Source organism: Fusarium redolens, assembly GCF_020744475.1.
Source record: "Fusarium redolens strain MPI-CAGE-AT-0023 chromosome Unknown BKA55scaffold_7, whole genome shotgun sequence".
Taxonomy (NCBI): domain Eukaryota; kingdom Fungi; phylum Ascomycota; class Sordariomycetes; order Hypocreales; family Nectriaceae; genus Fusarium; species Fusarium redolens.
Genome location: NW_025763670.1, coordinates 2,395,001 through 2,415,076, shown reverse-complemented (window position 1 = coordinate 2,415,076; position 20,076 = coordinate 2,395,001). Strand labels below are relative to the sequence as shown.

Sequence of the window (20,076 nt, the reverse complement as noted above, 5' to 3'; positions counted from 1 at the left end):
CTTTTTGGTTCTAAAGCTGAAAATGGCTTGAGACTATTGATGATTGTAGCGACATTTGGTTACAGAATTGAATAGCGTTAACTAGCGGCACAGTAGCTTAATTATTAGCGGCAGCAGCAATACCAATCTTGCCCATTATTTTTATACTAGGTACTATTTTCGTATACCATGCCCATGATAATTGCTATGCTCCTGACATGGCGTAGAATCAACTCATCGAAAGCTCTATGCGACGTTGTAATGAAGCGTGACAAGCCCCAATCACAACTACAACTAGCGAGTTAGTAGCTAGCATAATGATCTGACCTGCGCAACTGCTCATCCAGGCTTCAATTATTGACATGCATAACTGAGACGTCTAGAATGAGTCAATGGTATGTCGTTGGAAGCGGTGTCGCCTTTTTGGGTACGTCATCTCCTCGGAACCGGTGCTTACTATGTGCCCCGATGTCCGGGCCCGAAAGGTTTATAAAACCATTCCCCGCCTTGCTGGAAATTGACTATACGTCTTCACACGAGAGCAGACATATCTGACAACACTATCAACCATGGCGTCGAAGATGTTAGAACCGCGAGATGTCACCTTTCGAAACTACACTACCGACCAAGCTTCCGACTACGTTGCGGGACGACTCGGATACACCGACGCTCTTATCGACTTCATTCTCAACTATCACAGATCTACCAATGGAGAAACTGGATGTGTATTGGATGTCGGTTGTGGACCGGGGACTGCTACTCAAAAGCTTGCGCCGCACTTTGATGTTGCTTATGGCGTTGATCCGGGAGAGAGTATGATCAGAACAGCTACTGCTCTTGGTGGCAAGACTCGCACTGGCGCTCCAATTCTTTATAAGCTGAGCACCGCAGAAGACATCGACAAGATCGATAGTGTTCCTCATTCTTCTGTCGATATGATAACAGCTGCGACTGCTGTATGTATACATTTCCTGGATCAAAGAGTCTCTTACTGACAGTCTCCAGGCCCACTGGTTCGATATGCCGAGATTCTGGGCGGCAGCAGCCAAAGTGTTGAAGCCAGGAGGAACTATCGCGATATGGACAGTTTTCAGACAATCAGGTATGTAGACATTCCTCTCTGGCGCCTGTAGCATGCTAATCGACATCGCCTAGGCTCATTCAACAACAACACCAAACTTCAATCCATCTTTGATGAATTTCTGGGCTCCCTAGCTCCTTATTCAGCCGCAGGTACCCATCTCACTCAAAGTGGTTATGTCGATCTGCCCATGCCTTGGGATGATCCTGGTACTTCTGCGCTTTACCATCATGAATCGTCTGCCCGCCACGTGCTCACGGCTGAAGATGGCTTCATTCCTGATCCAGGCAGAAAGGAAAACATCTTGGGAAGAGCTGGTGAGCCCTTGGACAAACAACTCCAGAGGATAGAGAGATTGGTGGGGACATTCGGTTCAGTGAATCGCTGGCAGAAAGAGAATCCAATGCTCGTGGGGACTGAGGAAGATCACGTCCGGATCTTGATGTATAAAGTTCGCAAGGTCATAGAGGAGAGCGGAGAGCCAATCGATTTGACAGCTTTGGCAGCCAAGATGGCTGTTGCCCTGATTTTGATAAAGAGGAAGTGAGCCATTGCTCGGCAGCTCGCTCATAGACAAGGCAATGGAAGCAGAGATGCTCATCTCATTGCCAATTGTTACAGTTATGATGGATAGCGAAAGTTCTTGACCCTTGAAACTTCAAGGTCCGAACCTGGGGGATTCAGCTCAGTCAAAATAATATTGAGGCCTTTCTATAGACAACAAGTACAACATCCGGCAACGCCAGTCACAGAGAAGTTCCACAGGCCTTTTGGGTCACAGATCTCATCCTGTCATGACCAAAACCCAATCGACATGGGTTGTATAAGAGTGCCTTCAAATTGTACACCTTTGTCAATCGGGTGATCCAAGATCTAACTTTAAACAAGAATTTGCTATTATGTGTTTTACTTTCAGTACCCTCACACCTCAATATTAGTTATTTATCTCCCTAATAGGTCCTGTATACCCGTGTCTCCCCTTCCACAACCAGTAGATTCCGAGCAGCAAGGTCGAGCCACCCCAAACTAGACAGGCATAGTTCATATTCTGAGCATCTACGGGCAACGAAAATGGCAAGCAGTAGATAACAAAAGCGATTACCATATAGGTGCTTGCGATCGCATTAACCACGAAACCCAGCTTCTTACCCAGTTGTATCGGTCCATATACGACATTTCTTCGCCCCGCAAGAAGGTGAGGTAGGATCGCTGCGATGTATGCCGATGAAGACATAAGTACAAAAGAACCAATAATCGCGTTAAACGCAGTTTTGCTTCCCACATAAATGCATCCGACCAAGGTGGCGAGTAGCGCCGAGGCCATAGTTGCATTGATGGGTGCGTCGAACTTGAAGCTGAAGTTTGAAAAGACCGATGGCCATGGTACTGCTCCGTCCCGGCTCAACGCCCACAAGGTTCGTCCACTCGTGATGTAAAGACCGATGATGCTCAGCCCGATGCATATCTGCATAAGAATGAGAAGGCAGATCGTCCCATCGGCTGATCCAGTAGCTTGAAGGTAAACCTCGGCAAGCGGGAATTGGCTCGCGAAGACCCTGTCGTAGCTGTGAATGGAATACATAAGAGCAATCAGATACGAGAAGCCCGTGATGAAGCCCGTGAGAACCTGAAGGCCTATGGCAACAGGCACATTTCTCTCCGGGCGCGGTATTTCCTCAGCCAGATGACTTACAGCTGCTGGGCAACCAACACTGTAAGCACCATTTAGCATGCCGCCGAGGAATACGATGATATTAGGGTATCCGAGGTCTGCTTGCCACTCAAGCCATACAAAAGACGACGTTGCATGACCGCTTCCACCGCTTCGGGTAGGTACAGCTGCAAGAACCGCGATGGTGATTACGAGGCCGATCAGGAGCCAATAGATGCCGAATTGGTTGAGAAGAGGCATTGCCCGGCCAGCGAAACAGACTGAGAAGCAGGCGAGCCATGTGGTAAGCACATATACCACAAAGACGTGAACCTCCTTCACAGTGTAGTCGGGATGTTTCAACGCATAGATCTGGAGGATGCTGTTGCTCCATATCGCGGCCATACTTGCAGCACCGCAGATCCAGGCTAGGTAGTTCCACCAGCCGGCAAAAAAGCCAATGACCCGACCAGCTCGTCTCCCGGGGGTTACAGAGGCCCAGTAGTATACGCCTGCGCTGGAGGGCATGGCACTGGCAAGCTCGGCGAGGGATGCAGCGACGAAAAAGTAGAACAAGGACACGACGATGAACTCGTATAGAACACCTACAGCCAGATCAGATACTCCGAGTCTATCACGAGGTAACATGCCACGTACCTGGAGATCCACCATTGAATATTGCAACTTGGATTGAACCACCAGAAGCAGGCCAAACAACTCCAATGACAATGCCTAGACCTGTGAGAGAGAGTAGACCAAAGTTTACAGGCACCTCCTGAGAATGCTCTGCAGCGACGGAGCAATAATCATTGCTCTCAGAAACAGGCGTGCTGTCTTGGTGTTTCGTTGCGGGAGACTTGTTTTCATTCATTGTAGTAATGATGTTTATTGAGAAAGACCCAACGAGGAATAATAAGTTACTACTGCAAATACTATAGGTAGAGTTTGTTCCCAGACGTCTTAAGGAAAGGTAGAGGTCTATTTAAAAAAAAACAACAGCCTTATCTATAACATTATCACCAAGCCCATGTACAGCTCCCGAAATAGCAAGCAAGGGATACAATAACAAAGATAAGCGAGCTCAGAACAGACCAGGTCTAGGTCCCTGATCTCTGTATTGCCGAGATTCTGAAGCGAAACCTAGCCAGGAACTACTTGTATAGGATTGGCCTTATCTGTTATCAACGCATTGGACCAGGCTTCCCAGTGAAAAAAAGACGCCTGATATGCGGCCGACGCGGGGAAGTTCAGTGATAGTTGTTGATTGATACAACAACCCCGAGGGTAGATCTTAGCCGCCCCGTCTTTCCTTATTAGGCAACATGCTTCTAAACTTAATCATGCCCCAGCGAGAAAGGGCAGTGGATGGAGAGGACCATTGACGTAGCTAATCAGGTTTATCCCTCTTTCAAAGCAAAGGCTTGCTCCCCTCTCTGGCATTTCTACGTTGTCTCAGGTACTTCATTTAAGGAAACTTGGCCAGTCACTTGAAAGCCAAACCGACTGTTCCCTCATGAGCAATACCACGCACCCTCTGATATGTCTCTCCAGGTCTCATCCCCAACGTTTCTCGGCCTAGAAGGCTGCCATGTGTTTGTGACGGGCGCCTCTGGGGGAGTCGGTCGGGCTGTCATCAACGAATTTCTGGGTTAGTCGTGAATCAGTATGCCCCAGGTTCATTCACTCTGGCTAATAATATGCGACCAGCCAACGGGTGCCGGGTCACCTCTTTTGATAGGAACCCGTTGAACGTCGAGGCGATATCAATTTCAGAGGAGCAGAAGACGAGACTTCAGCACGTTTTGGGCGATTTGAGAGACGAATCGTCCATTGCGCAGGCTTTTGTAGAAGCCAGCACCAAGTTTGGCCCAGTCCAGATCCTCATTGCGAACGCTGGCATCACAGACGAGAGTAGTCATCCAGCGATCTGGGATATTGACACAGAGAGATGGGATGCAGTCTACTCTGTCAATGTCCGAGGAACTTTCCTGACCATCAAACACTTTCTTCGCTCGGTTAAGCAAGCTCAAGACGCATCGGGCCAGGAGCTAGACAATGTCGCTATTGTACTCACTGGCTCCGAAACAGGCGTTTTTGGTCAGGCTGGTCATGCTGAATATGCATCGGGCAAAGCAGGTCTTCAATACGGACTCGTAAAAACGGTCAAGAACGAGATCGTGAAGCTCAATTCAAAAGGTCGTATCAACGCTGTTGCGCCTGGATGGATCAACACCCCATTGATAGGGGACCGACTAGATGACCCAAAGGAGAGATGGGCAGAGGCAGAAGCGACAGTCTCTCTCCGCAAGATTGCAGAGCCCAGTGATGCAGCTCGTTGTATGGCATTTTTGGCATCTCATAGAGCTGCAGGCCATATCACAGGCCAGTGCATATCTGTAGATGGAGGCCAGGAGGGTCGCTTACTATGGAGAGAGACACAGGATGAGCTTCACGCCAAGGCCACCAACGATTCCCTGGCGGGTCGAGTGACCTTGACAAGCGCTACAAGTCTTCCTGAAAAGCGCCGCAGGTTGAGGATTTGTCTCTCTGTTGACTTTGACGCGGTCTCGGGGCTGATAGGAACGGGCCATGTGCCAGAGAATAAACTCGCTGACTATTCAGCTGCCCACTTCGGTGGCAACGTCGGCGTTGATAGGTTATTGAGGGTGTTCAGGAAGCATGGAATCTCGCAACATGTTTCCTGGTTCATTCCAGGCCATTCCATGGAAAGCTACCCCCAACAGACCCAAGCCATCGTTGCGAGCGGCGCAGAGATTGGCCTTCATGGGTACAGCCACGAGAGCGCATACTCCTTGTCTGAGCAACAAGAGAGAGACATACTTGTGAAGTGCATCGAACTAGCCACTCCGCTTTGTCAGGGTAAGAGGCCTGTTGGGTATCGAGCTCCCCTGTACGAGATCAGGGAGTCAACAGTGCGCCTCCTGGAAGAACACGGGTTTCTCTACGACGCCAGCCTCAATTCCCACGACAGCCTGCCTTACTTTCTCCCCAAGACATTTGCCGAAGGCAAGCCGGCAATTCCAGACTACAATCAACCTGCTAGCACATGGATGAAGCCAATAACATTCACAGAGCAACCTGAGCCCGGATCGCAGGAAGCGGAAGCGTCTTTAGTCGAGATTCCCGGTAGCTGGTACACTGAAGATGCTACCCCTCTATGCTACTACCCACACTCGGCAACAACCCAAGGCTATGTGAGTACGGATGCCATAGAGAAGATGTGGCTGGACCGTTTTGAATGGCTGTGGGAGAACGAAAGCTTTTTACATGAAGGTCCTGGTGCTGGATACGGATCTATCTTCCCACTCATCCTGCATCCTGAGTGCGCTGGGAGGACTCATGTTATTGGCATGATTGAAAGGTTCATATCCAAGCTCAAAGCAAAGGCGGGTAGTGCCAGTGAAGGGGAAATCACCTTTGACTGTATGGCAGATGTAGCAAAGGCTTGGAAGACAAGGGCGGCTACACCATAGGTAGTAACGTGACCTTGGAATTTACATGCTATCTTGTTTGCTCTCTGACCGTGCCCGACTTTCTTGACCCGCCTGGCTCGCGTCCAATCTGTCAATCAGGATTTTACGTAGCTGTTCATCCCGCATGTAGCCTTGCTTTGGTGGCGTCAAGTCGCGACACTCTGATAGCGTCGCCACACATTGCCAGACTTGGGTAGATAAGGGGTAGTAGGGCCCAGGCTGGCGAGATTTGATGCTTGCCACTCATATAGCTGCTGGTGCTCGTTGCAAAGGCCTATTGGTTTGAGTAATGGGGAGTTGTCAAGATAGAAGTCCCATCAGGAGACACTTGCCAAGGTTTTCAAGTTACTCTGTTGAGTTTGAAAGAGTGACTACAATAGTTTCCCGTTCCTTTCAGTTCTCGCCAACTGCCTTTATGCAGGTTTCTTCATGTGAATACATGTCTGTCTATCAGTCATTACCACAAAGCATCACCGTTCTGGTTCCAAAAAAGCCTCCCACTCTTCCCGCCATTGAGCCTCACAGTCTGACCAGTAACCGAAGGAGACCACTTCTCACTCGCCAGCACCATGCACATCCTCGCAATACCCTCTATATCCACCGCCTTCTTCTGAGCGACCGTCGACTCGGACTCGATCCATCTAAGTGTACCAGACTTGTCCTCGGCGCATTCTGTACTGAATCTCTTAGTATCGACAGCTCCCGGGGAAATGGAGTTGACTCTAGCTGAGGGACAGATGCGAGCAGCATCTGGGGCTAGGGATATGACGAGACCGAATTGAACTGCTGATTTGCTTGCTGCATAGTCTGGGTTGCCGGCGACTCCAAAATCTCCAGCCTCTGAACCAATGATGATCAATGAGATGTTCTTTTCTTTCTTGTCTCGTGGTAGAGCTGCTGATGAATACGAGCCATTTACGTCGTTCGCTTTCGTACTGCTATTCTTGACCATTTTCTCCACGTGCTGAAGCCATAACTTTGCCGTTATGAAAGTCCCTGTTGTGTTCTGTTCAAGGTTAGAAACACTCGAATTAGAGAAAGTTACAGACTGAATGTACCACGTCGAGAGTTCTGCGAAATTGGCTAGTCGGCATTTTTGTAATAGACGAGTGATGCTCGATGAAGCTGAGATCAACTGCAGCTGCGCAGACGCAGAGTGTAGGGGTCGTGAACCGTTCCTCGACGCTCTTCCATGCGGCGATCATGCCCGCCTCGTCGGTGGTATCGACCGCAACCCAGAGGAGATTTTGGTGTTGCTTGACAAACTTGGACTTATCAATATCGAAGCCACCAACGAAGCAGCCAGCATTCAGGAATGCTTCGACGATAACCTCGCCTATCTGCCCACCTGCGCCCGTCACCACCACCACATCGCCTTGAAGCCCTAGTCCAAGATCCATTATAGATATTCTGTGCTAGGTCTCAGCCGCGCAAGATGAGGGGAGGTGTGAGGTTACCAATGTGATAAGCGGTTGTTCGGCCGATGCGAGTTCTTTGCCACAGACACGATCGTTTGTGTTGATTCAAGGTATATCTATCACGCCAAGTAGAAAGGGCGCTTGGCTGGTCAGTCCTTTACTTCTTCTCATTTGTGTCTGCTATCTCTTGAGCTAAAAGTGGGAGCCCGAAGCGATTAGCTTAGCATTCGTTCGGATCACTTGGGCCTGAACCATTCTAAAATTACCGAGTCTGTACTAGTGGAACATTGGCCGGCGGCTCGTTCATGCCTTTACTAGCTGGCTAGCACTGGAGTGCTTTTGTTACCTTGCGGCGTATTATATGGTAGACTAGCTTCGCCTTGCCAAATGGAGTAAGACTTTCAACATGCTCTACAGGGGTGTTAAGGAAGCGAGCTTTCTACCGCTTGCGCTACTGTAAATGCGGGACCGCCTAGGATAGCTTGAAAGGGTAATTCTCGCGACAATCACGCCTTACCAGGTTTTTGGCTCACGAGGTGGCGACCAGAGAAGTTCAGCCATCGCTTCCCATTGCACTGAGCGTGCTTGGAGTGAACATGATAAGCGGCTGCAAGTTTGTTCTAATGTTGTTATCGTTTAACGCAGCTGTTTGTTGAGGCCTCGGAGATCATGCCTGTAGCTAATAATAACTCCATTCACGTCTGAAGAACATGCCTACCCTGCGATACCTTCTAACCAGCCATTTCTGTGTAATTTCATGGAGCCGATTATTTCAGGGATGGGGAATATCACAGCGATTCTAAACATTTACACTTAACAGGTCAAATACTTGCTCGGATCAGTAAGGTTTGCTTAATTTCTTTCCCTTAGCTGCGTAACAAAGTAGGGTCCTGCCCATGGCTAGAGTATCAAACATCCTGCTAGCTGGCCATGGGTCTTTGTGTAATCTCTTCTTCGTAATGACGACGAGAGTCAAATAGGCTCAACTATAGCTCATCTTTACTAGACTTGTCCGATCTTCCTACATCCTGTAACCCTCTCTTGACCATAGACGTCAGAATTTCATAAACGACCTGAGCAGCGGCAAAAGTCGTCTCTTCGCCTGCCCCTTGATAGATAGGCGAAACCTCCACCACATCAGCGCCGACCAGGTTCAGTCCCTCGATGCCTCTAAGAATGTTTATAAACTCTCTGGTAGACCAACCCCCGGGCTCAGGCGTGCCTGTTCCTGGCGCAAAGGCTGGGTCAAGGACATCAATGTCTACCGACAGGTACACCAGGTTTTCAGTGCCGAGAATCTTCATTATACCATCGATTATACCTTGTGTGCCAATTTTGTCGATATCGTCAGCTGAGAAACGAATCCAGTTCTGCACAGTGTCGTCTTCGTTGTCTTGGATGCCTGTGAGTCGTGTTCTCAAGCCTGCATGGACTGAAGGATGAGATGACGAGTTGGAGAGCAGTCCTTCCTGGTTGGCCAACCAGAACATGGATCCATGATTGAAAGGTGTCGTTCCCCAGTAAGAGGGATATGCGTGAGGGTTCCACGTGTCAAGATGGGCTGCAGGTACGTGTCAGCAAGAGAAATGCAGATTTGGGCGGGCTTACATACCATCGAAATGAAGGACTTGGATCTCGCGATCTCCGTAGACCTTCTTCAATGCTCGAAGGGCAGGCAAGGTCAAGCTATGATCGCCACCGAGTGTGAACAGCTTGGGCTTCGAGGATATAGATGACACAGTTTTGCGCTGCCCCAATTGCTCAAGAGCCTGCGCCATCTGCTTCTGAGCAATATCATTGTCAATAGGTGTTATAGGGATATCCCCACAATCCACGATCTTGGCCCAGTTTTGATATGGATTGATGTCTGCTCGAGGATTGTAGCCTCGGAGGGAGTGCTGACGACCTGACGCGTGACGAATACTTCTTGGACCAAACCGTGCACCGGGCCGGTATGTTACAGCGGTATCAAATGGAGCGCCAACAATAGCAATATCGTAAGGTTCGGTTGGCTCTGTAAGGCATTTAACATGATTCAGGTGCGCAAATGTGCCAATGCCGCCAAATGCCCACTATCAGATTGTCAGTCAACGTGTTCGGGGAAATGTGAAAAGAAAGACCATACATCGAAACCCCATTTTGCCTCGAGTTCGGCCAACTCTTCCGCGGTCCATTCCTTGTCGTCGTGATGGTGACCGCAGCCAAGAGTCAGCCCAGCGAGGGGGAGAACTGGGAGCAGTTGGTTGATTCTCATTATCGTTGACTAATTTCGCTTAGTTACGTGTCTGCTCTTTTCCCCAAATTAACAAGAGCCGTATTTATGGTTGTAATCAAGTTTGCTGTTTACCCAAGGTCGACATGACCACCCGATCCTGATAATGTCGGTCTTGATAAGCATGTGAGTTGTGACTGGGCGACTCGGTTAGCGGAGCACAGTCGTAACGACCTACTGAAACAGGTTATTTCAGGCTAGTCGCCCTCTGTCCTGGGCTAGCATACGCTACAGAAACAATCCACTGTAACATGGTAAGCATTTTGTTTGCTTCGGTTCTACATCTAATGGCTGTTCACATTTTGTGCCGATTATAGTTAGATTAGGCAATCGAGACATGTGTCAATTGAGGCAATCTGTCTTGTTTTCGTCAAGAAATATGAGACCAAGGCAGCTCTCGTCTCCCACGCCAAGATTCATCGCTGCTAAAGATATCATTGCAGAGCCGATGGCAATTATCATGCCATAAAAGTCTCCCAGTGATTCTGCATCATCACATCCATCCAGTACGCAGGCCGGCCACGGGAAATGCCATGACGATTGTCTGTCTCTGCCCAAGTAGCCTCAACTATGTCAATACACCGCTGAACTGGGTTCTTGGGGAGAGAATGCAAAAGCAGCTGTAGTCGACCCCTCAGAAACCCCCGAGCCCGATGAACATCAGCCGCTACTAGAGGCAACGAGTTTTCCAAGCCCGCCATGGTCTGGACAGAAGCCGACGCTTGCATTGTTGGAATCGTCAGTCCACTGCACACGGCAACAATCAGGAATGGATGGAAATCCTTGGTCCCAGATTCCGCAGGTATTGAGCGGAGGATCTCAACAGCCCGCAGCGTGAATTGTCTTAACCTCTCCTCCGCTTCATGGGCAGATACACCAGAGATATCTCCCCCAGGATGTGAGTTCTGGAGGTTCATCCTTGATATAAGGGTGTCAGGAAAGACATGATACAGCTGAATAAGGCCAACAAGGCGATACACTTCCGCGAGGGCTGTGAGATGCCAGGTCGGTGTTTGTGAGTCACCCGTTTGCACTATGGCGGACTCTAACGGAATCTGCAGGTTGGTGAGAGATATCTCTAATTCCGTTGCTTCATCCACCTCGCGCTGTGCCTCCAAGATACTGTCCCGTGTGAAGAAGTGTTTCGAGATGGCACGACGGCGATTTCTTCTGACCAACCGACCGACCCTTGCGAGATGAGTATGGATCTCATGGGCGACTCCAGTTACCGGATGTGGTATCTGGACGACGGGGAATATCGATCCAATTTCTGGTTCTGTACTTGTCGCTCTGCTCAGAGTTAGTATGCATTCGGAGATTTGCATGCGTAAGTAACTGGCCAAACTGAACTTACTGCCAAGGTGAATGGTCGTTCTCATCGCCATCTACCACAAAAGCTAGGAACATTTCCCAGCAAGCCAAAGTGTTCTCGAAGAAGGCCTGACTCTGCCCTGTAGGTGACATGCGATCGGTAGTCTTGAGGCCCTGTACATGTCTTTTGAGGCGTGGAAAATACTCGGAACCAGTGTCGTTGACATCGAACCAGCTAGCTGTTCCACCAATCATGAACAAGGCTATCAGCGTCTGTTCATGTATGGCGGGTTCATCGAGGCCATTGAGAATGTGGATGGCTTTTTGTCGGAAGTGCAGTCCTGTATGTAACAACTGTGGATAGACATTGGAGAGAAACGACGCAGCCATGCTCTGCAGTGTATAGTATATGAGCTCGGAGGATGCCCATACACGGGACACGGTTGACCGGAATGGGTTCATCTCGCTATCGTATAGGGCGAGTATAGCGGCTGTATCTTTGAAGTAATATTCGACAAGTATGGTACTGTAGTCGTTGAATGGTCGATCGACAACTGTCGTGGCGTGGAGTGGCGGCGTCCCAGCGACCTGCATCGAGTGAGATGAGGCAACTTGCGGTCGGTTCGTATCAAGTGACCCTGAAATCGGTAAAGATGCCATGGGTGTTGTTGAATTCTCTCCCTCCTCGTGTGGTGGCTCCCTTGGGCTCAACTCCGCCGTCTCGGTTCTTGGGCCGAATTCGTCTGCCATTTGCAGCAGTTCTGGCGTTTGGGTTGATGTCGTAGTACTATGCGGCATGAGACCAAATGACATGAGTTCTGGCATCATGTCTCCAAACGCTTCGTCGATCCAGCCATTACCGCCGTGGCTGTTGCTGGAGGGAGAAGGGACATAGTTTCCGTCGACGGAAGGGTCAAATACCGATGGCAAAGAAGAGAAGTTTGGATCTAGAAGGGCAGCTTCTGGCTGGTTTGTGAAGCTGGAGTGTCTCATCGTCGATGGCTGTAGAATCTGTTTCGCACGTGTTGTTTGCTTCTGGAATCCACTGTTATCGGGACGTGCTTGGTGCTTTTGTGACCATCTCAGACGGATAATGGGGCCAGAGCAGTTTATACTAAGACGAGTACATCTTCCGCAAGACGGCCAAGTCTCATCACACTTCAACTATCACGATGAGTCTGTCAGCGCCTCTGTGTATGGTCGTCAATGGTATCATCACTCTATTTACCCGTTGGGACTTGCATGCGGCGCATCCACTGCGTGATCGAGCCCCACTGGGCATCCTAAGCTTAGCGGATGGGTAATTAGAACTGGCTGTCAATTTCGTAAATCCTGTGGATACTGCCGGACCATTACGAAAACATGTTCATATGAGAGCGACTTCGTGTGAAAGCAAAAGCTAAATATGTACAAGATTCGTGGTGACATTGGTCCCTGGCTCGAGGCATTTAGCGTGCTCAGGCATACGCTCCAGTATCCCACTTGCCCTGGCCCACACTATCATGTGACAAAATCAGAAGGCATTCTTTCTCGCCATGAAGAAGAGACGGCGATGAACTATAGTTTTTGCAACAGCTAGCTTCCTTGGACTGGAATACCGCCTCTACGAATCGAATCCATTATTAGACTTTTTAATAATTCTTAGGAGTTTGTTAAATTATAGCTTAAAAAATGCTTTAGCCATTCACCTGGTTTACTTATGCAATATTGCTTTCAGAAGCCTCTCGCCCTTTGGCCAAACAGAACCTGTCTATGGTGGTTACTAGAAATTGCATCTACATGATAGATAGCGATATTCCATATTTCTCCATCAGTCCTTGAAACTCAAATGGTCCAAACATCGTTGGGTTCAGTTCAGCCCAAAACAAGTCGAGGCTCCTCTGTACAACTACCAGGTGCCGCATCTTGTAACGCGACCTGCTAAGAAATGCCACAAGCTTTCTACGATAGATCTCGTCGGTTACGGAAGATCCAGCGACAGCCAGGGCCCAAACGATATGGGTTGCATAAGAGGAGTCCTCGAGTTGCACAGCTGTGTCGATCACAATCTTGGCCTTTGTCTCAATACTCTCATGGTCTAATTGTTCATAGCCTGTCAGAGCGCACTCTAGAAAGATTGTCAACGCATTGCGTACGACGTCGCCGGCCATTATCCGCTCTGTACTTGCTTCTGGTAACGTCCAAGACTCGATTAAATCATGCAATGTCTTGTAAGTTGTCCAAAGTTCACGCGACAAGGTCGGTAAACCCAATGACTCGAACGTCAAACGTGAGAGATGTAGCTTTTGGATAAGTGGGATCATTTCGAATAGAGAGTGAGAATCCGCCAGCATGGACCCGAAACAAGGTGAGTTTATCAATGGACGAAGGTGGTCAGTGATCGATTCAGATAACAAGTCATTATTCTCAATCGATTGAGTAGTGTTGCAGGAGGCAAGAAATATGAAGCCTTCATATATGAAGCTCAGTATCATATCGAATTCTTGTAAGTCGAGCGGAGGTCGATATCCCAGACCCAGGAGGTGCAGAAAGAGATGGTGAATCGCCTTCAGATGAAGGTACAAGGTAAGCTTTGGTGTGTTCATCAGAATCTAGCATCGTGTTATTACTTATCAAAAGTCTAATAATTTCTCATTAAACTGACCTCGTATTGTGACAAGAATGAGACAACCAAGAGTAGGCGGAGAATACCAGACTTATCGTTGACTTGGCCACCGGTTATGACTTCTTGAACGCCATGTATAGCAAGTAGATAGTGCTTCCGTGTAGCCACCTCCACATCAACCGCATCTTGTAACCTAAAGGATAAATGTGCACCGCTCACGGCTAGGACCGCGTGCATAAGCACGTCATCTGTCTCAGCTGGAGGAAGAACAAAAGAAATAAATGGGTTCAGAGAGGGCTTTCCCGCTGGTAGTATCACAGCTGTTTCAGAAGTGTAATGTTGTAGCAGGAGTGAGGATACATTGGTAAGGTTACATGCTTCGTTATGAAAGAGCCTATAGTTGTAATTTGGGAGGGTAAGAGCTTCATTTCTGTGTAGATTCTGAAGGGCATTGGATTGGTTATCTTGGAACCAGACGCATCTTATCCCGTTGCGTCGACATGCATTACACTGCGGCTTGGTCTCGTCGCATTTCTTCTTTCTTGAGCGGCAGGTGAGGCATCCCGTTTTGGTGCGACGCTGCCAGACTCGGAAGGTCGTTGGATATCGGGGAGTTTCTCGGGATGAGGATTGCACGTCTAAGGACGCTTGGGTCATGTCCATCTTCCAAGAAGTGGGTGTCTGGTCTTTTAAGCCCTTTTCAAAATGGAAAGCAAGTATCTTTGTGAGAGGGGAGTCTGAAAACAAAATGGAAAAGGTTATCAGTTCGGCGATCAACGGCATGGAACATGGCACTAGAGAGTTCTTATCTTATCGAGCCGCGCTGTGGGGAACAATTCTTCGTATTCATTGGCAGTCCTCAAACGCTAAACAAAAAAGAAAGGCTTAGATGGTGGAGATCATACAGGGCTAGTCAGTGACCAACAAGCTTCACACGATAGCGGCACGATAACATCATGAACCTCCGAAGTTCATGAAAACAACGACCATGAAACCTATAAAGATTCCCATCCTTTCCATCTCAATAATGTCAGGCCGCAATCACTTTCCATTCACATCTATCTCATTGCAAAATGGTACCATCTTTCCAAGTCCTTATCGTTGGCGCTGGACTGAGCGGCCTCCGAGCTGCTAGGGAAGTCCATAATGCTGGCCTGTCTTATATCGTCCTTGAAGCCATGGATCGCATAGGTGGCAAAGTCCTGTCCGTTCAGTCTTCTGGTGGTAATGGAGTCGTTGATCTAGGAGCATCTTGGATCAATGATACGAGCCAGTCCGAGATCTACAAACTAGCTAGAGAGTTTGGCTTTGATCTCGTTGAGCAGCGTACAGAGGGGCGTAGTCTGTACAGGGATGAAATGGGAGAGGTTCATTGCATCCCTTTCGAGATGCCAGCAAAAGTGAGTTTGCCATGTCACTGTGATGAGCAAGTCTGACCATGCCTAGCTTGAGCCGGAACAGCTCAAGGAAGTCGAGCAATTCATGCAAATTCTCTCGGATTATGCTGAAAGATGTGACATCGACAATCCTTCTCACGGACCAGATGCAAAGCACCTTGATTCCATTACAGTCGCAGAATTCATCGCAAGCTTCAACGATCCTAGTGCATCAGCCCTCGTCAACAGCATCACGCGCAGTTTACTCGGTGTGGAAAGCGACGAGCCCAGCGCTCTGTTCTTCCTCGACATATTGAAGAGGGGTACAGGTCTGAAGAACGTCGTATCTGACTTCAAGGACGGAGCACAGTACCTTCGTAATCGACAGGGTAAGCCTTTGCCAACGGTTTGTCGCGGATTTGACTAACGATGTAGATAGGCAATCAAGCATTCTGCGATCGTCTTGCTGCTGGTCTCAACGCAGAAAGCGTGAAGATCTCAAGCGCAGTGAAGGCCATCACGCAGAAGGAAGGCGAGGGCTGCTTTGTTGAGACTACCAATGGCGATGTCTACAGAGTAGACAAAGTCATCGTGTCAGTGCCGACCCCATTGTACCCTCTCATCCACTTCGAACCAAGTCTGCCACCAGCCAAAAAAACACTCGGCGAATCTGCCAAGTCGGGATATTATTCCAAGACAATCCTTTTATTCGCTGAGCCATGGTGGCATTCTGCAGGTCTCTCAGGCGTGTACAGTTCTGCTGGTGGGCCGATCGTCTTCACGCACGATACGTGCATTCCTCAGGATAGTCAATATAGCATAACTTGCTTTCATGCTGGCGATCCAGGAAGGAAATGGTCGAGACTGCCGGCTGAAGAAAGAAAGCGAGTTGTATTGGACGACTTCCTTACTGCATTTAGTACTGTTGTGGATCATATACCGCAACCTATCAACGTTATTGAGAAAGATTGGACGCAGGATCCTTGGGCTCAAGGCGGACCTGGTCCTGTTTGGAGACCTGGGTTCTTGGCGGGTGAGTCCGGAAAGGCTATCGATGAGCCGTTTGGGAATGTTCATTTTGTTGGAACAGAGACGGCTTTGGTTTGGAGGGGGTACATGGATGGAGCTGTGAGATCGGGTATTCGAGGAGGTCAGGAGGTTGTGGCGGCTCTTGGTAAAGGTTCCGGCTCAGATATTTGATAGTAGCATTTTCAAGGGACTAGGGGGTTGAGGCTACCGCGATAAGATTTGAGAAAAGAGTTATAATTATATCACGTTCTTTCATGAAGCACGGCACTGGAAGCGTAACGTGGTCAAAAGTGCACGCCAACCATTGACAATAATGTGCCTCATGCAAGTCCACATATGGCGGTTAATTCTAACATACTCATATCCAAAAGTAACGAGGAGCTGATCAGACTGATGGTAATCACAATAGTTCAGATGGTCCTCATATGTGAGGCACTCAAGATATGCTAAGGCTGCATGAAAGGTGAGCGATAATTGTTTTTCCGGATTCCGCTTTCAATCACGGTCAAGGTCTCTGCACAATCTTTCAATTCCTAGCATGTCTCTCCCAAGTCACTGTTCTGAAATTCACGGCCATGCCTACGCAAGATTCTGCACTGGATGATGTTACTACCTCATCTTCAGTCTGGGGCGACTTCGTAGGTTCAGACTGAAGATGAGTGTGACGTCGAAGATTCGTGCGAACCAATCAACCGATATGAGGAGGGACTCTACCTGCCCATCTGCATCGGGGAGGTTCTCGCGGGCAGATATCGAATTGAGCACAAACTAGGTCATGGCGGATTCTCAACTGTCTGGATGGCCTACGACATGTTCAAGGCAAAAGACGTCGCCCTCAAAATCATGACAGCCGACTCTGGGGGCGAACGAGAGTTCCGTACGCAGAATGAGCTCATCAGTTGTGTGCCAGACACTTCACGTCTGCTGATATATCAGGACACGTTCGTGATTCCCGGCGCCACCAGAGCTGCCCATCGAGTCCTTGTTTTCCCCCTCAAGGGCCCCAACCTGAGAGATTACGCCCAGCCGACGTCTACAATTGTTCGGAGGTCAGCTGCCAAACAGTTGCTCCAAGCACTCCAAGCACTGCACGACGGTTGGATTGTACATCGAGGTTGGTCCTGCATTATAGCTATTCAACCTTGGCCTCCGCACAAACTGACTATTCTCGACAGACCTTAACAGCGCTAACGTGATGTTCGGTCTTTCCCCGTTTGAGACTGCTACTGGTGTAGCCACCAAGTATCAATTTCTTGGTCGCCCCCGGAAAATGGAATTACCCACAAATCAAGTCTTGTGCAGGGATGGCCAATTTGTGATGCCAATGACCCCGAAAGATAGTCTTGTTGAACATACCATCACTTTCGGTGACTTTGGTCTAGCCATTTCATCTGGCACTGAAGTAGACTTTAAGCTTCAGGCACCTGCCGGATACTGCGCACCCGAGCGTATGCACAAGATAAACCCGAGTTTTGCGTCTGATATGTGGAGCTACATGTGTATCTTTGCTGAGCTTTACCTGAAGTGGCCTCTCTTCGCTGGTGGGCTCTTCGGTGGCGGATTTCGCTCCGTGGTTGAACTCATGGTCAGAGTGCTGGGTCCTCTGCCTCTATCGTGGAAAGGCTCGTATGAAGGCGGTGGAGAAGTTGACGAGAGATGGTACGATCAGAGCAAAATGCCAGAGCCTGAAATGTCTTTGGAATCGAGAGTCACGCGATCTAGGGATACCGTTGAGCCTGCTGAGCAACAGCTGGTGCTCTCTATATTGCGGAGGGGTTTTTGTTACTTGCCGGAGCAACGGCTGAGTGCAGGAGAACTTTTGGAAGACGCATCATTCAAGGCGCTTTATGGACAGGTACGAGCTTTAGAAAGTGCAAGCAGTAATAGAACATTCAACTTATATCTCAAATCTGAACTCAACTCCCGACTGGTTAATGGAAGCTAGATCAACTCGTGCCTCGGCTCTTCTCGCACCAGGTGTCAAGAACTGCCGAGAACGGCGCCGGGTGAACCCGTACAAGCTTATCTATAAATAGCGACACACAAAAATTGGGTTAAAGGACGGAGAATTTGCAAATGTCTCGAAGCTTGGCTTTAGCCAAGAAAACCGAAGCTTTGGGACACAAATTGACATGCATTCAAATTGATACAAATGGCCGTGCTTGCCTGCAGGCGACAAAAAGTATTGCAGGGCCATGCTCGAACAGAACTCAATCGTGGGGAAGATCTGCGTTTAAATTGCCCGTGGCTTGGAACCTGTTAGTAACGACTTAGCGGCACTCCTTACGTCCAGCGACCCAAATGTACTGTCCTAACTGACACTAACAATCTTCTAGTCCCACCAATTTTCTGCAAACTACCCTATGCCGCGGATTTACAGAAAGTTGTCCTTGCAATCATGCTTACAGTGACAATCGGGCTATAAGGTTAATTATTACATTGACTTCACAAGCGAGCTCGATACGAGGATGAAGATTTGTAGTCCCAATCTGGCATGTTCTCCATGGTCGTTATCACAGTGAGTTGTTTTCGTAACCTCGCGACGTTGCAACCTGTGGGGTCGATGAACCTTATACTCACAGAAAGAAACCGGATCAAAAGTACCGAGGAGAAGCAGGATAAACGAATGGAACCACATCGTCCATGTTCCATTGATATAGAGCTGATATCATTATCACCGATGCATAAATGAGAAGACACCGTTGATGTTCCAGCCAATGGTTTGACGATTGCGTTGAATGGTGACATTCCAGCATAGAGCACCTGAGATCTAATAGCTGCATCTATAAAATACCACTCGACGTTACACTGTTCCTCGCCTAGTATTCGCCTACAAACTCTCCTCTGCGGATGCAGTGGTCGGAAGCAAGGGACTCAAGTTCTAGAACGTCGATTCATCCAATCCCAGAACAGTATCCAACTGCCGATCACTGCTAGACAAAAAACAACGATATGAGACAGTCTTTAATTTTAGCGTTGCGTGATCAAAAAGCAAAAAGGCCAAACGTTTGTTAAAACAGACCACAAGTCGGAGCAGTTAATGTCCGTGGATCCGATGGCTTCAAAGGCCTGTTCCGTGCATAAGTCAAAGCCTTGTTGGCTCCCCCTCTGCCCCTCCCATTAACACGGCTCACCCATCCTTGCAATTGTAACCCCTGAGTTGCTTTTGCCGGGTGGTACTCGATCTAAATGGTCAGTTGGTAGAGCTTCCTCCGCGGTTACCGGGACGTTCCATTTATCGCAATCCGTATTCCGGATCATCCATGATACGTGAGATGCATGTCGCTTAGGGTGTACGAGATCGATTGGTGATGAAGCGAGGAATCGAGATTTGCGTACTAACTCGATTATTACTCTTGACTGAGGAATTTGTTTCTCTTAGTCAGTTTAACATTTGCCGTCACTGACGAATCCACAGCGCTGGAGGCTTAATTTTCTTTGACGGGCCTTTCATATACAGCTTCTAGAAGTGAACTAGACGACCCCATAGATTAGCAATAGAATCATTAGGCTTGGACGGAATGTCATCCAGTGGGGTAAACTTTGCACTGACAGGTTTGTTATTCCCTGCTAGGCAGCCGCGCCGGCCGCGGAAAAAATTCAAGGGTCAGAAATCTACAGGGCTGTTATAATAAAGTTTAAGCAGTGTAAACTCTGATTACAGGAGGTAGCATATTAATTCGTGCCTAATATATTTCCCTGGGGAAACTCGTCTCGGTTAAACAAGTGAAACACAACCGACACTCGTAATAATGCATATGTATAATGCATTACAAATATTCATAGCCAACAACTGATCAAGATGAAGAGAGAAGAGAAAAAGTGTTGTAATGACCCCTGTAACTAACATGGTAAGATGA

At 48.5% G+C, this 20,076-nt stretch overlaps 8 protein-coding genes across 8 annotated transcripts; 4 read left to right on the top strand and 4 right to left on the bottom strand.

The window, feature by feature from the left end:
• Window positions 1-548: 548 nt before the first annotated feature.
• Window positions 549-1,607, top strand: BKA55DRAFT_593880 (uncharacterized protein; the record flags this gene model as incomplete). The annotated part of the gene is made up of 3 exons (XM_046195601.1): window positions 549-935; window positions 978-1,065; window positions 1,135-1,607. 3 exons carry the CDS (start codon window positions 549-551, stop codon window positions 1,605-1,607), a joined length of 948 nt encoding a protein of 315 aa, XP_046050561.1.
• Window positions 1,608-1,801: 194 nt separating this feature from the next.
• On the bottom strand, window positions 1,802-3,601 carry BKA55DRAFT_727599 (amino acid/polyamine transporter I). Its single transcript, XM_046201159.1, has 2 exons — window positions 3,369-3,601; window positions 1,802-3,316 (listed from the first exon to the last, which is right to left on the bottom strand). The coding sequence occupies exons 1-2, from the start codon at window positions 3,580-3,582 to the stop codon at window positions 1,995-1,997; spliced, it is 1,536 nt and encodes a 511-aa protein (XP_046050560.1). The 5' UTR covers window positions 3,583-3,601; the 3' UTR covers window positions 1,802-1,994.
• A 513-nt stretch (window positions 3,602-4,114) lies between these two features.
• BKA55DRAFT_567370 (uncharacterized protein) lies at window positions 4,115-6,230 on the top strand. Its single transcript, XM_046192725.1, has 2 exons — window positions 4,115-4,359; window positions 4,419-6,230. The coding sequence occupies exons 1-2, from the start codon at window positions 4,251-4,253 to the stop codon at window positions 6,203-6,205; spliced, it is 1,896 nt and encodes a 631-aa protein (XP_046050559.1). The 5' UTR covers window positions 4,115-4,250; the 3' UTR covers window positions 6,206-6,230.
• Window positions 6,231-6,351: 121 nt separating this feature from the next.
• On the bottom strand, window positions 6,352-7,805 carry BKA55DRAFT_663592 (uncharacterized protein; the record flags this gene model as incomplete). Its single annotated transcript, XM_046197672.1, has 3 exons — window positions 7,264-7,805; window positions 6,707-7,211; window positions 6,352-6,479 (listed from the first exon to the last, which is right to left on the bottom strand). Exons 1-3 carry the CDS (start codon window positions 7,603-7,605, stop codon window positions 6,352-6,354), a joined length of 975 nt encoding a protein of 324 aa, XP_046050558.1. The 5' UTR covers window positions 7,606-7,805.
• A 653-nt stretch (window positions 7,806-8,458) lies between these two features.
• Window positions 8,459-9,968, bottom strand: BKA55DRAFT_614496 (arginase family-domain-containing protein). Its single transcript, XM_046196698.1, has 3 exons — window positions 9,749-9,968; window positions 9,236-9,695; window positions 8,459-9,184 (listed from the first exon to the last, which is right to left on the bottom strand). The coding sequence occupies exons 1-3, from the start codon at window positions 9,875-9,877 to the stop codon at window positions 8,610-8,612; spliced, it is 1,164 nt and encodes a 387-aa protein (XP_046050557.1). The 5' UTR covers window positions 9,878-9,968; the 3' UTR covers window positions 8,459-8,609.
• Window positions 9,969-10,221: 253 nt separating this feature from the next.
• On the bottom strand, window positions 10,222-14,574 carry BKA55DRAFT_663590 (fungal-specific transcription factor domain-containing protein). Its single transcript, XM_046197671.1, has 5 exons — window positions 13,851-14,574; window positions 12,986-13,797; window positions 12,953-12,956; window positions 11,250-12,370; window positions 10,222-11,185 (listed from the first exon to the last, which is right to left on the bottom strand). Exons 1-5 carry the CDS (start codon window positions 14,472-14,474, stop codon window positions 10,354-10,356), a joined length of 3,393 nt encoding a protein of 1,130 aa, XP_046050556.1. The 5' UTR covers window positions 14,475-14,574; the 3' UTR covers window positions 10,222-10,353.
• A 310-nt stretch (window positions 14,575-14,884) lies between these two features.
• Window positions 14,885-16,387, top strand: BKA55DRAFT_689810 (uncharacterized protein; the record flags this gene model as incomplete). The annotated part of the gene is made up of 3 exons (XM_046199396.1): window positions 14,885-15,211; window positions 15,258-15,576; window positions 15,627-16,387. The coding sequence occupies 3 exons, from the start codon at window positions 14,885-14,887 to the stop codon at window positions 16,385-16,387; spliced, it is 1,407 nt and encodes a 468-aa protein (XP_046050555.1).
• A 375-nt stretch (window positions 16,388-16,762) lies between these two features.
• On the top strand, window positions 16,763-18,226 carry BKA55DRAFT_663588 (kinase-like domain-containing protein; the record flags this gene model as incomplete). The annotated part of the gene is made up of 4 exons (XM_046197670.1): window positions 16,763-16,821; window positions 16,859-17,330; window positions 17,392-18,071; window positions 18,194-18,226. The coding sequence occupies exons 1-4, from the start codon at window positions 16,792-16,794 to the stop codon at window positions 18,224-18,226; spliced, it is 1,215 nt and encodes a 404-aa protein (XP_046050554.1). The 5' UTR covers window positions 16,763-16,791.
• Between the last annotated feature and the right edge of the window lie 1,850 nt (window positions 18,227-20,076).

Bases quoted from the DNA above. Each gene is read 5' to 3' on its own strand.
- BKA55DRAFT_727599 (XM_046201159.1), bottom strand. From the start codon at position 3,582: ATGAATGAAAACAAGTCTCCCGCAACGAAACACCAAGACAGCACGCCT. The intron at 3,317-3,368 runs GTACGTGGCATG...ATCTGGCTGTAG, and splicing joins ATTCAATGGTGGATCTCCAG to GTGTTCTATACGAGTTCATC.
- BKA55DRAFT_663590 (XM_046197671.1), bottom strand. From the start codon at position 14,474: ATGGACATGACCCAAGCGTCCTTAGACGTGCAATCCTCATCCCGAGAA. The intron at 13,798-13,850 runs GTCAGTTTAATG...ACACGATGCTAG, and splicing joins CATTCTTGTCACAATACGAG to ATTCTGATGAACACACCAAA. The intron at 11,186-11,249 runs GTAAGTTCAGTT...AACTCTGAGCAG, and splicing joins AACGACCATTCACCTTGGCA to AGCGACAAGTACAGAACCAG.
- BKA55DRAFT_614496 (XM_046196698.1), bottom strand. From the start codon at position 9,877: ATGAGAATCAACCAACTGCTCCCAGTTCTCCCCCTCGCTGGGCTGACT. The intron at 9,696-9,748 runs GTATGGTCTTTC...ACAATCTGATAG, and splicing joins AGGCAAAATGGGGTTTCGAT to TGGGCATTTGGCGGCATTGG. The intron at 9,185-9,235 runs GTATGTAAGCCC...ACGTACCTGCAG, and splicing joins CCAAGTCCTTCATTTCGATG to CCCATCTTGACACGTGGAAC.
- BKA55DRAFT_567370 (XM_046192725.1), top strand. From the start codon at position 4,251: ATGTCTCTCCAGGTCTCATCCCCAACGTTTCTCGGCCTAGAAGGCTGC. The intron at 4,360-4,418 runs GTTAGTCGTGAA...ATATGCGACCAG, and splicing joins TGTCATCAACGAATTTCTGG to CCAACGGGTGCCGGGTCACC.